This window comes from Oncorhynchus masou, chromosome 23 (assembly GCF_036934945.1).
Source record: "Oncorhynchus masou masou isolate Uvic2021 chromosome 23, UVic_Omas_1.1, whole genome shotgun sequence".
NCBI lineage: Eukaryota > Metazoa > Chordata > Actinopteri > Salmoniformes > Salmonidae > Oncorhynchus > Oncorhynchus masou.
Window position 1 is genome coordinate 348,941 of NC_088234.1, and position 14,085 is coordinate 363,025.

The 14,085-nt window shown below is 40.6% G+C and overlaps 1 protein-coding gene across 7 annotated transcripts; it reads right to left on the reverse strand.

Moving 5' to 3' along the window:
* Window positions 1–384: 384 nt before the first annotated feature.
* LOC135510146 (uncharacterized) lies at window positions 385–13,382 on the reverse strand. Of its 7 annotated transcripts, none has more exons than XR_010451064.1 (5): window positions 11,988–13,382; window positions 10,076–10,179; window positions 6,713–6,876; window positions 4,794–6,379; window positions 385–3,478 (listed from the first exon to the last, which is right to left on the reverse strand). XR_010451064.1 is itself a non-coding variant. In XM_064930928.1 (3 exons), exons 1-3 carry the CDS (start codon window positions 12,157–12,159, stop codon window positions 2,780–2,782), a joined length of 1,128 nt encoding a protein of 375 aa, XP_064787000.1. In that variant the 5' UTR covers window positions 12,160–13,333; the 3' UTR covers window positions 385–2,779. The 7 variants fall into 7 exon arrangements, 1 of the variants encoding a protein (XP_064787000.1); XR_010451063.1 differs by having other exon boundaries at window positions 6,713–6,879; XR_010451066.1 differs by lacking the exon at window positions 10,076–10,179 and having other exon boundaries at window positions 4,794–6,347; window positions 6,713–6,879.
* Window positions 13,383–14,085: the final 703 nt, after the last annotated feature.

Sequence of the window (14,085 nt, forward strand, 5' to 3'; positions counted from 1 at the left end):
GAATTACACCCAGAACATATAATAGTATCTCTATGGTAACAGTGATAGAATTACATTCAGAACATATAATAGTATCTCCATGGTAACAGTGATAGAATTACATTCAGAACATATAATAGTATCTCCATGGTAACAGTGATAGAATTACATTCAGAACATATAATAGTATCTCCATGGTAACAGTCATACGGAAGTCACAACCTGACAAGCTGTAGGCCAGTGTTGGGGTTAATTCCATTACAATTCCAAATGTTCCTCATTGAAAAGCATGGCAGAGAAATGGATTTCCAGTGTGCTTCTAGAACTGACTGGAATTGAAATGGAATTGACCTCAACCCTGCTGTTAACCTCATTATAAACATTAACAAGAGTAATGGCAGCACATCAAATATTTAAACTGTATTTTATTTATTAAAATAGAATTCTGTCCCCTTACATACTTTTTATATTTGATATAAACAGAGAAGAGTATAGAGGGGAGAGGAGCGTATATACTATAGATATATATAGACATAGAAGAGATGGGTAGAGAGGGAAGAGAAGAGACTGTAGATATATAGACATAGAAGAGATGGGCAGAGAGGGAAGAGAAGACACTATAGATATATAGACATAGAAGAATTGGGTAGATACACTTATCAGAGAGTTGGGTACCATTATAACCCCCATTACCATTATAACCCTCATTACCGCTATAACCCTTATTACCACTATAACCCTTATAACCACTATAACCACTATAACCCTTATAACCACTATAACCACTATAACCCTTATAACCGCTATAACCCTTATTACCACTATAACCCTTATAACCACTATAACCACTATAACCCTTATAACCACTATAACCACTATAACCCTTATTACCACTATAACCCTTATAACCACTATAACCACTATAACCCTTATAACCACTATAACCACTATAACCCTTATTACCACTATAACCCTTATTACCACTATAACCCTTATTACCACTATAACCCTTATTACCACTATAACCCTTATAACCCCTATAACCACTATAACCCCTATAACCCTTATAACCACTATAACCACTATAACCCTTATTACCACTATAACCACTATAACCCTTATAACCCTTATTACCACTATAACCCTTATTACCACTATAACCCTTATTACCACTATAACCCTTATTACCACTATAACCCTTATTACCACTATAACCCTTATTACCACTATAACCCTTATTACCACTATAACCCTTATTACCACTATAACCCTTATAACCCCTATAACCCCTATAACCCTTATTACCACTATAACACTTATTACCACTATAACCGCTATAACCCTTATTACCACTATAACCCTTATTACCACTATAACCGCTATAACCCTTATTACCACTATAACCCTTATTACCACTATAACCCCTATAACCCTTATTACCACTATAACCACTATAACCCTTATAACCCCTATAACCACTATAACCCTTATTACCACTATAACCCTTATTACCACCAATAACCCTTATAACCCTTATCACCACTATAACCCCTATAACCCTTATTACCACTATAACCCTTATTACCACCAATAACCCTTATAACCACTATAACAATTATTACCACTATAACCCTTATAACCCTTATAACCACCAATAACCCTTATTACCACTATAACCCTTATAACCCTTATAACCCTTATTACCACTATAACCCTTATTACCACTATAACCCTTATTACCACCAATAACCCTTATAACCACTATAACAAGTATTACCACTATAACCCTTATAACCCTTATAACCACCAATAACCCTTATTACCACTATAACCCTTATTACCACTATAACCCTTATAACCCTTATAACCCTATAACCACTATAACCCTTATTACCACTATAACCCTTATTACCACTATAACCCTTATTACCCCTATAACCACTATAACCCCTATAACCACTATAACCCTTATTACCACTATAACCCTTATTACCACTATAACCCTTATTACCACTATAACCCTTATAACCCCTATAACCACTATAACCCTTATTACCACTATAACCCTTATTACCACTATAACCCTTATAACCCCTATAACCACTATAACCCTTATTACCACTATAACCCTTATTACCACTATAACCCTTATAACCCCTATAACCACTATAACCCTTATTACCACTATAACCCTTATTACCACTATAACCCTTATTACCACTATAACCCTTATTACCACTATAACCCTTATTACCACTATAACCCTTATAACCCCTATAACCACTATAACCCTTATTACCACTATAACCCTTATTACCACTATAACCCTTATTACCACTATAACCCTTATTACCACTATAACCCTTATAACCCCTATAACCACTATAACCCTTATTACCACTATGACCCCTATAACCACTATAACCCCTACAATCCTTATAACCCTTATAACCACTATAACCCCTATAATCCTTATAACCCCTATAATCCTTATAACCCTTATAACCACTATAACCCTTATAACCACTATAACCCTTATTACCACTATAACCCTTATTACCACTATAACCCCTATAACCCTTATAACCCCTATAATCCTTATAACCCTTATAACCACTATAACCCTTATTACCACTATAACCCTTATTACCACTATAACCCTTATTACCACTATAACCCTGATTACCACTATAACCCTTATAATCATTACTCTAACCATAACAAGTGGTTGCATATCAACATCATTTCAACAGAGTTTAGTTGATAATTTGTTGATATAGTCTGAGCATCTGTACCTTGATCATCCAATTCTATTCATCATGGAATTGTAAAGATTCCTGACTTTGGAAGAAATTATTTTAAGAGAATTCTTCCAACTGGGTTGGTTAGAGGGAGTGGTAGGTTTAGGACCTCTTGGACAATCCTTTGGGAACACCTGGACACGACCACCTTGGTGAAATTCGCTCAACTTCTTTTCGAGTGCTCCCAAGGTTTCTGGGTTCAATGTTTTCCTCTTGACCTTCTTGTTCTTCCCCCAGTGTGCTTCCGCCATCCACTTTTTCTTCTTGTCCAAACAGCAGTAGGCTGTCCACATGAGATCTGGGATGTTCACTCTGTCGTTCAGTGCGTTCTTCAGTGTGTTGTTAAGTGCGTTCAGTGTGTTGTTCAGTGTGTTGCTCTTACTGGGCACTGCTCCAGTCACCACATAGGCCTTTATCTTCCTGTTGTTACTAAAACAGGCCATCATCAGCTTTTTTCTGACATGTTCCTCCATTTCTCTCCAGCTGCCATTGTTGAAGGACACCACCTGGGGAACGATGTTGGTCAGGGTAAAGGTGGACCTCTGAGTATCAAGGTCATGAGCATGTGAATTTGGGAAGAGATGACCTCTGTTCACCCCTTTATTTTGTATTGAGTTAATATAGTCGTAGTTCCCAGCCTGGTGTTGAGAGTGTTCTCCCATAATCTTCATTTCATGGCTGTTGTTTACATCGTTGAGCTGCAGGAGACAATCATACATCTATTCACAAACCTTCTGTACAATAAACCCTCTTTTCCGGGGTGGGGGGGGGGGTCAAAATCAAGACAATCAATCAAGTCTCTACACCCTCCATAGTGGTAGTTTTATATTCTGTAACATAACTGTCTGTGATATACAGTTGAAGTCGGAAGTTTACATACACCTTAGCCAAAAACATTTAAACTCAGTTTTTCCTTGTTGTCCCCTTGTTGTTTCCACAATAAGTTGGGTGCATTTCGGCCCATTCCTCCTGACAGAGCTGGTGTAACTGAACCAGGTTTGTAGGCCTCCTTGCTCGCCCACGCTTTATCAGTTCTGCCCACAAATTGTCTATAGGACTGAGGTCTGGGCTTTGTGATGGTCACTCAAATACCTTGACTTTGTTCTCCCCTTAAGCCATTTTGATCCATTTGCGACCAAGCTCTAACTTCCTGACAGATGTCTTGAGATGTTGCTTCAATATATTCACATAATTTTCCTCCCTCATGATGCCATCTATTTTATGAAGTGCACCAGTCCCTCCCCTGCAGCAAAGCACCCCCATCAGACCAGAGGACATTTCTCCAAAAAGTATGATCTTTGTCCCCATGTAAAGTTGCAAACCGTGGTCTGGCTTTTTTATGGTGGTTTTGGAGCAGTGGCTTCTTCCTTGCTGAGCGGCCTTTCAGGTTATGTCGAGATAGGACTCGTTTTACTGTGGATATAGATACTATTGTACCTGTTTCCTCCAGCATCTTCACAAGGTTCTTTGCTGTTGTTCTGGGATTGTTCAGGCATTTGGAAATTGCTCCCAAGGATGAACCAGACTTGGAGGTCTACAATTTTGTTTCTGAGGTCTTGGCTGATTTCTTTAGATTTTCCCATGATGTCATGTGAAGAGGCTGAAGGTCGGCCTTGAAATACATCCACAGGTCCACCTCCAATTGACTCAAATGATGTCAATTAGCCATTTCAGAAGCTTCTAAAGCCGTGACATCATTTTCTGGAATTTTCCAAGATGTTTAAAGGCACAGCCAACTTAGTGTATGTAAACTTCTGACCCACTGGGTGATACAATGAATTATAAAAGTGAAATAATCTGTCTGTGAACAATTGTTGGAAAAATACTTGTGTCATACACAACGTAGATGTCCTAAACAACTTGCCAAAATGACAGTTTGTTAACAAGAAATGTGTGGAGTGGTTGAAAAATGAGTTTTTAATGACTCCAACCTAAGTGTATGTAAACGTCTGACTTCAACTGTATAGCAGTAAACAAATCATGTCATGTTATATGAAAAAACATTGGTCCTACCTGGGGCTCGATCATCCAGGGTTGATGTGGTCTGGGGTCTGTAGGAGGACCAGAGAAGGTGTAGGCTGAGAACACAGGGATCCTGTTGGTCGTGTCGTACAGAGTTGCAAACCTGTAGATGTTGTTGAACAACTGGCAAATCGGCTTGTAGCGGTTCTGGTTCTGGACAGTCCCACCAACCAAAATACCTGGGAGATTTGGAGTTGTCCCATCCAGGAAAAACTTCTTGCACTGTGGAACAACACTGAAGTTCTCCACTACATGAGAGAGAGCAGGAGGAAGGAGAGAGAGGAGGAGGAGAGTAGAGAGATGATTCAATACCCCCATCATCACCTGAAGACTGTACACCACAGAGACAAAGATGAAGTTACAGAGACCAGTTGGTAGACTGGAGACTGTTGAGCTGAGTCAGGACAGACTGATTTAAATAGGTTTTCAGAGACTCCTCCTTCAGATGTCAAGACAGAAAGGGTTGATTTGCAAAAACTCCTCTGTTCATTTCAATGGAAACTGCTGTAACAAATAACATGTGACTCACCTACTGTAGTTTCTGACTCGTATGGACCCAGAACTTAATCACACAAGATTATAGTTCTGGGTTAATGAGATTAGACTGCTCTAAATAGTGACTGCATCCACACTTTGGTTCTGGTAGAAAAACGTTTTAGGATAAAAACATGACTTTACTCAGCATAGAGTCTGTCAGAAGATACACATCACACTATTACCACAGTGGGACTGTTCTGGAATTACGGTTGCCGAGTTCACATTCATTAATATCCCACAAGGCTTAGCGCCTCTGACACAACAACTCAAAGAAGTAAACTTGCATTTCCCTTGACCAGCAAGTCAACATATTTAGTATGATGTCTCAAAGGCCTCACATACAGTCGTGGCCAAAAGATTTGAGAATGACACAAATATTAATTTTCACAAAGTCTGCTACCTCAGTTTGTATGATGGCAATTTGCACGCCCAATTTTTCAGTTTTTGATTTGTTAAAAAAGTTTGAAATATCCAATAAATGTCGTTCCACTTCATGATTGTGTCCCACTTGTTGTTGATTCGTCACAAAAAAAATACAGTTTTATATCTTTATGTTTGAAGCCTGAAATGTGGCAAAAGGTCGCAAAGTTCAAGGGGGCCGAATACTTTCGCAAGGCACTGTATGGAGGAGCAGTGTCACAGCAGCTAAGATGCAATATATAGTATAGAATAGATAGTGTAGAATGCAGTGTATATATATATAACTCAAAGAAGTATATATATATATATGGAGGAGCAGTGTCACAGCAGCTAAGATGCAATAGATAGTATAGTATAGTATAGTATAGTATAGTATAGTATGGATAGCATAGTATAGATAGTATACTATACTATCAGGTATGAAGGCAATAGACAGGACAAGGCAGGCAGGGGTCAGTAAACCAGAGGTGGGGCAACGGTACCTGACGGCAGGCGGGCTCAGGGTCAGGGAAGGCAGAGTGGTCAGGCAGGCGGGCTCAGAGTCAGGACAGGAAAGGGTCAAAACCAGGAGGGCGGGAAAAAGACAGACTGAGAAGTACAACAAAAAATATCTGGTTGACCTGGCAACAGACAAACAGAGAACACAGGTATAAATACACAGGGGATAATGGGAAAGATGGGCGACACCTGGAGGGGGTGGAGACTATCACAAGGACAGGTAAAACAGATCAGGGTGTGACAGAATACAGTATATACATATTAGATGAATAATGCAAGATATGTAAACATTCTTAAAGTGGCATTATTAAAGTGGCCAATGATTTCAAGTCTTTATGTAGGCAGCTGCCTCTCAATGTTAGTGATGGCTGTTTAACAGTCTGATGGCCTTGAAAAACAGAAGCTGTTTTCCCAATCACTCAGTCCCAGCTTTGATGCACATGTACTGACCTCACCTTCTGGGTGGAAGCGGGGTGAACAGGCTGGGGTGGTTGTTGTCCTTGATGATCTTTATGGCCTTCCTGTGATATCGGGTGCTGTAGGTGTCCTGGAGGGCAGGTAGTTTGCCCCCGGTGATGCGTTGTGCAGACCTCACCACCCTCTGGAGAGCCCTGCAGCCCTACTGAATGAAATGGAGGAAGATGTGTCCAACTGAATGAAACGGAGGAAGATGTGTCCTACTGAATGAAACAGAGGAAGATGTGTCCAACTGAATGAAACAGAGGAAGATGTGTCCTACTGAATGAAACAGAGGAAGATGTGTCCTACTGAATGAAACGGAGGAAGATGTGTCCTACTGAATGAAACGGAGGAAGATGTGTCCTACTGAATGAAACGGAGGAAGATGTGTCCTACTGAATGAAACGGAGGAAGATGTGTCCTACTGAATGAAACAGAGGTAGATGTGTCCTACTGAATGAAACAGAGGAAGATGTGTCCTACTGAATGAAATGGAGGAAGATGTGTCCTACTGAATGAAATGGAGGAAGATGTGTCCTACTGAATGAAACGGAGGAAGATGTGTCCTACTGAATGAAATGGAGGAAGATGTGTCCTACTGAATGAAACGGAGGAAGATGTGTCCTACTGAATGAAACGGAGGAAGATGTGTCCTACTGAATGAAATGTTTTTTTGACCTTTATTTAAATAGGCAAGTCAGTTCAGAACAAATTCTTATTTTCAATGACGGCCTCGGAACAGTGGGTTAACTGCCTGTTCAGGTGCAGAACAACAGATTTGTACCTTGTCAGCTCGGGGATTTGAACTTGCAACCTTTCGGTTACTAGTCCAACGCTCTAACCACTAGGCGACCCTGCCGCCCGAGCAGTGTATTTATGTTGGTGTATTCTGTGGTCTGACCACTGCTGAGTTTATTTCCACTAACTGAAGTAGGTCACAGTAACAGCGGACACAAGGCTGTGTATGTAGAGTTAGAAAATGTGTTTCCTAACAACACTGTGGTCAGAGCAGCACTGGACTGGTTAACACCTCAGACTCAGCAGCTGTAGATTCTTCAGTTGAGGCCTTTTCTCAGTGAGAGTAGAGGAGACTGGGGAACAAACTAACACTTTTAGACTTTAGTTTATTATGAAAATATTATTTATCTCCGATTAATCATATTTTTATGTAAATAACATATCTGAGCTACCATTACACAGTAAATATGTTCCTAGGATGTACCAGTCATTTACAATTCAACCAAAAGTGGCGGGATTTATATTTACTTTAGGGCCTCAAAACCTTTTTTACTCTTCAATAAAACTAAAAGTCATCAATGGATGTAAACAAAACCACTTGGTCATGTAGAGAAACGAACCAACCATTATCCCATTGGATAAGAGCTTTCTAATTGGAGTTACTTAGCTGTTAGCTGTTGTTGTTGGGCATGTAGCGACTAGAGCTGGGCGATATGTTCACAATATCATATCATTATATTTTTCACATTTTTGACAAACTTTTGGAATCATGGAAATAGAATGTATATTATAATTCTATATAGTTAGAATATAAATAATATTGGGCACTTTGAATACAGTGGTTGACATGACAATGAATGAAAATGCCCATGGACGAGTTATTGTGACAGGTTAGGAACCAAAGTGATGTTCAGTGTTTCCTAGGGGACCCTATAATCTTTGGCTACATTTACATCTTTATTCATATTACCAACATATTCATGCTTCGCCTCTTCCTCTTTGATTTAGAAGATACTGTTGAACAAACAACATGCTGATTTAGCCAGCTAACTAGCGTGTTAGCCATTAGTGGCAAACACGATTTAGTTTAACTTGCTACGAAAATACAAACGAGCTGCTTGCTGATGTAAGAAACACAAACTAATATTGTAATTATAGAACACGTGGCTTTATATTAAGATCAAAGTGGAAACATCGTTGTCATCAACATTGTTGCATGTGCTGCATTGACCATGCAGACTGAATGAAAGAGGGTCGTGGTCAAGCAACAACAAATGTTCTCCTTGAGTGACAGGGGACGGGACTAGGTCTGTGTGGAAAGCGGCGTAGAGAGAGAGAGAGAGAGAGAGAGAGAGACAGAGAGAGAGAGAGAGAGCAGAGAGAGAGAGAGAGAGAGCAGAGAGAGAGCAGAGAGAAAGAGAGCTGAGAGAGAGAGAGAGAGAGCAGAGAGAGAGACAGAGAGACAGAGAGAGAGAGACAGAGAGACAGAGAGACAGAGAGACAGAGACAGAGACAGAGAGACAGAGAGAGAGAGCAGAGAGAGAGAGACAGAGAGACAAAGAGACAGAGAGACAGAGAGAGAGAGCAGAGAGAGAGAGAGAGAGCAGAGAGAGAGAGAGAGAGAGAGAGAGAGAGAGAGAGAGAGAGAGAGAGAGAGCAGAGAGAGAGAGAGAGAGAGAGAGAGAGAGAGAGAGAGAGAGAGAGAGAGAGAGAGAGAGAGAGAGCAGAGGGACGACTCAAGTAAACTAGAAAAATGGACGTTACACACAGCGAATCACATTTAACAAACCAAACATTCAAATATCGTTATAGAAGGTAAAGTAAAAACCCAAAGCGGTCCGTTTATCAACACCGGTATATAGTCAAATACAGTATACCGCCCAGCCCTATTAGAGAAACTATCCAACCATTATCACATTGAATAAGAGCTTTCTACCTGGTTTCTAATTGGAGTTATTTATCTGTTACAACTGACCCGGTGTTACTTTGTTCCCCAGTCTACCCTACCTACATGTATAATATTTAAAATGACTGCTTCGCTTAAGTAAAACATTTTTAACTTCTTCACCTACATACAAATGTTAAACAGCTGAAGCAGGTCACACAGTTCTACTTCCTCTAAAGGTGTGGAAGTTTATTTGCTAATTGTTCACATCAAATGTTGCCTTAAATGTTGGGCTTGTATGAAATACTATTGTTGGGTGTTACCCTGGGGGTCGGGGGAGGGGCTACACCAATGCCATGATTACTGTATATATATATTCATTATTTCCTTTACACGGATCAGTCGTCCTGGTCCCTTTGCAGAAAAACAGCCCCAAAGCATGATGTTTCCACCTCCATGCTTCACAGTACGTCTGGCACTGCAGGATTTTAGTCCCTGGCGGCGTAGTGTGTTACTGATGGTAGGCTTTGTTACTTTGGTCCCAGCTCTCTGCAGGTCATTCACTAGGTCCCCCCGTGTGGTTCTGAGATTTTTGTGATCATTGTGATCATTTTGACCCCACGGGGTGAGATCTTGCGTGGAGCCCCAGATTGAGGGAGATTATCAGTGGTCTTGTATGTCTTCCATTTCCTAATAATTGCTCCCACAGTTGATTTCCTCAAACCAAGCTCCTTACCTATTGCAGATTCAGTCTTCCCAGCCTGGTGCAGGTCTACAATTTTGTTTCTGGTGTCCATTGACAGCTCTTTGGTCTTGGCCATCGTGGAGTTTGGAGTGTGCCTGTTTGAGGTTGTGGACAGGTGTCTTTTATACTGATAACAAGTTCAAACAGGTGCCATTAATACAGGTAACGAGTGGAGGACAGAGGAGCCTCTTAAAGAAGAAGTTACAGGTCTGTGAGAGCCAGAAATCTTGCTTTTTTGTAGGTGACCAAATACTTATTTTCCACCATAATTTGCAAATAAATTTATTAAAAATCCTACAATTGGATTTTCTGGATTTTTTTTCTCATTTCATCTGTCATAGTTGAAGTGTACCTATGATGAAAATTACAGGCCTCTCTCATCTTTTTAAGTGGGAGAACTTGCACAATTGGTGGCTGACTAAATTCTTTTTTTGCCCCACTGTATATGTGATAACCTTTGTATGCTTGCAATGAGCAACGATGTAAAAGTAATGGAGAAGTACTGCTTTAGTTCTCAGGCTGAGAACTGCTTGCACCTGCTGATAGTCACGCAGCCTCAAGGCCAAAATGTTCCGAAAGCACCAAAGCGCCTGAGACCACACAGGTGTGGTTGATGGCTTATAGCAGAGTGAGAAACCACAGTCTAGACATGCTTTTCTTATCTTAGACACCTTGTATCTAATCCAATGCAACAATGTTAAGGTATGATTGACGTATGCATTTGACATCGGTTGTCCACACCACAGAGTGTTGTCTCCTGTTTCACCACACAGATCTTTACTGCAGACTACTGAGGTATTCTGTCTGCAATGACATTTTATTACTAAGGAGTTTTACACCAAGGTTCCCGTGTCATCTCTCTGGAAGACTGATTGTTGAAGGAAACTCACATCACCCCAGACAAAGGACACTATGAATTTTACATTTACATTTAAGTCATTTAGCAGACGCTCTTATCCAGAGCGACTTACAAATTACTTTCTTATTTTATGAAACTACAGAAATACTTTGTTTCAGGGAAACATTATATTTGTTCAACATGCGTGTGGGAGGAGTTCCACTTTCTGTCCAATGAGGTCATTTCTGGACATTATTTCAGCAAGTAAAATGATGGTTCTACTTTAGAATGTGGAACACACAGCCAATAGGGAGGTTTGATTGTTACACCTGATAAATAGTTACACCTGTTCCACATAGAGGAGTTTATCCAACCCTCCTTGTCCAGTCTTGACCTCTAATTATACCAGACAGGACTCATCTTCATAGAGAGGAGTTTATCCAACCCTCCTTGTCCAGTCTGGACCTCTAATTATACCAGACAGGACTCATCTTCATAGAGAGGAGTTTATCCAACCCTCCTTGTCCAGTCTTGACCACTAATTATACCAGACAGGACTCATCTTCATAGAGAATTTATCCAACCCTCCTTGTCCAGTCTTGACCTCTAATTATACCAGACAGGACTCATCTTCATAGAGAGGAGTTTATCCAACCCTCCTTGTCCAGTCTTGACCACTAATTATACCAGACAGGACTCATCTTCATAGAGAGTTTATCCAACCCTCCTTGTCCAGTCTTGACCACTAATTATACCAGACAGGACTCATCTTCATAGAGAGTTTATCCAACCCTCCTTGTCCAGTCTGGACCACTAATTATACCAGACAGGACTCATCTTCATAGAGAGGAGTTTATCCAACCCTCCTTGTCCAGTCTTGACCTCTAATTATACCAGACAGTTCCTCTGTTGACCTCAGACACACCTTGTTCCACATATCATCACAGAGAAGTTAATCAGTTAGATATGTTTACCCAGTGGCATCCTGAGACATTGATACATCATGAGAGAATAAAATATTAAATTACCATTTCTAAGCTGCTCATTTATTATGTAAAAACTCACCCCAGCACATTCTGAGGCAGGCCTTGGAGACAGGAAGGACATCACCCTCTTCTGGTCTTCTCCCCACCAGGGAAAGGACAGTGATGAACTGTGAGCTCTGTAGGAGGCTCCTGGTAAACAGTGTCTGGTCAATCCACTGCTGCTGCTTCTTGTTGAGAGATGACCTCCACATCTCTGGAATCACCAGCTGTGTTTAAGGGAGAGCGAGAGAGAGGCAGGAAGGACATCACCCTCTTCTGGTCTTCACCACACTGGGGCAAGTTCAGAAGCCTGGGGTGAATACAAGAGGGCCTGGGGTAGATCATCAGGGACAGGGGCCAGACGTGAGGCAGGAGGGAGTACAGGAGGCACCAGTATGTCCAAGGGTTCATACCTAATACATACAGAGAATACATACATGACAGATACAGTACTAAGCATTCTCAGCACCATGAGAGCATACCTACAGCATGAAAGGTAAGTGACAGATACAGTACTAAGCATTCTCAGCACCATGAGAGCAGACCTACAGCATGAAAGGTAAGTGACAGCTATTAGATTTAGTTGTGTAACTAAAGGACAAAGAATGCATTGGCCTTTATGACAGATACAGGAAGGGAGTGTCATAATGGAAGGGGTTTCATCTGTAAAAAGTCCACACTGCATCTATGGAAAGTTGTGTATCCTTCAATACATGGCCAACTAGTATGATGAACACATATCTTCCATTAGTGTAAAGTATTCATGCTTGCAGAATGTCAAGGGAACAGAATAGCCAACCTTACATTACAGAACCATATTCATGTGTAGATTGAAATGCAAGGCAAATATCGCGATTATCACACCATTAAACTAGAAAACATAATGCATGTATTAGCTAATCCATGACTGATACATGTTGAATCAAACTGTGTTAAACACTGGAACCGAAAATAAACTACTGTCCAGTAGCATGTTAAAGTTACTGAACTGTAGCCTGCATCACCTTCACACGATTTCACAACTTCACAGACGTCTTACAACATACAACAAAGCACGAATATAAGAGATAGTTACATTAAAATAGACACGATTGTAAAAACAGTATTGAAAATGCAGACAAGTGGCCGCTGATTGTACCGGTAGTTACCGATACCGAACCAATACAACGGGCATCATAGGTAGATGACTGCAGAGATAGAACTGTATAATGTTTTCAATTCGCTTTTCCATTCTTCTTACAACTTCACAGATGTAGCAATAAGATTACAATCCATTTCATTCAACCTTATAAAAGATACTTCCTCTGTAACACTCCGTTTGATGTAAACAATGATCCGATGAGGAGAAAGTGTCATGGCCGCCGTTTGCTTTTGGGGCGGAGCTAAAGTCAAAGGGCGAATATGATTGGACCACACGTAGTTGGATACGGTTCCTGGAGATTGTCTCGCATTCCCATTGGTGGATTTTCGCTAGTTGAGACTGGCTAGACATCCGGTTGGATTTCAAGCAGGAAAATAATGCGCAAAAGATTACACGCAAACATCCTTATTTTGTCCCTCCCCTGGATTTAGTTTACTGTGGTGGAGAAAACAGGCACTTCTGTGGATGATCGCTGCCCTATAGTGTCATGTTGGATAAGTGCAACAGGGCGGCTGAACTAAACCTAAATCAAGTCAGACAGTTGTGTCCCAATCGACAACGATAAAAGGCAGAATTTCAAGGCAATATATGTCAGAATTGGCGTGTTTTAATCCCAATTAAACTGCTGATTTAAGGTGTCGTTATTTTATTGATTTTGAAGGCCTCGTCAATGTTTCCTTCACCGGGGAGGCTATCCCATAACACCTTGCGACAAGTAGCGGAAATAATCATATCAATGTCTGAATTAAGGTCCCCGTTTGGGAGAAAATGTTCCAGAGCGAACATAGCGAATAACTTTGAAATTTACGTTGATTTATTTACCAAGTTGTTTAAATGCTCAACAAATTACTTTCATGTGAATATTTAATTCAGATGTCGAGTCAGTGCTTTTTATCAGCTCGCTCGTCAAGCTAAATTGGCATCAGATCCAAAAACTAGCTGGCAGGCGACCTCTTCCTGCATATCAGCTGTTAAGAGATGAACAACTAAACTAAAT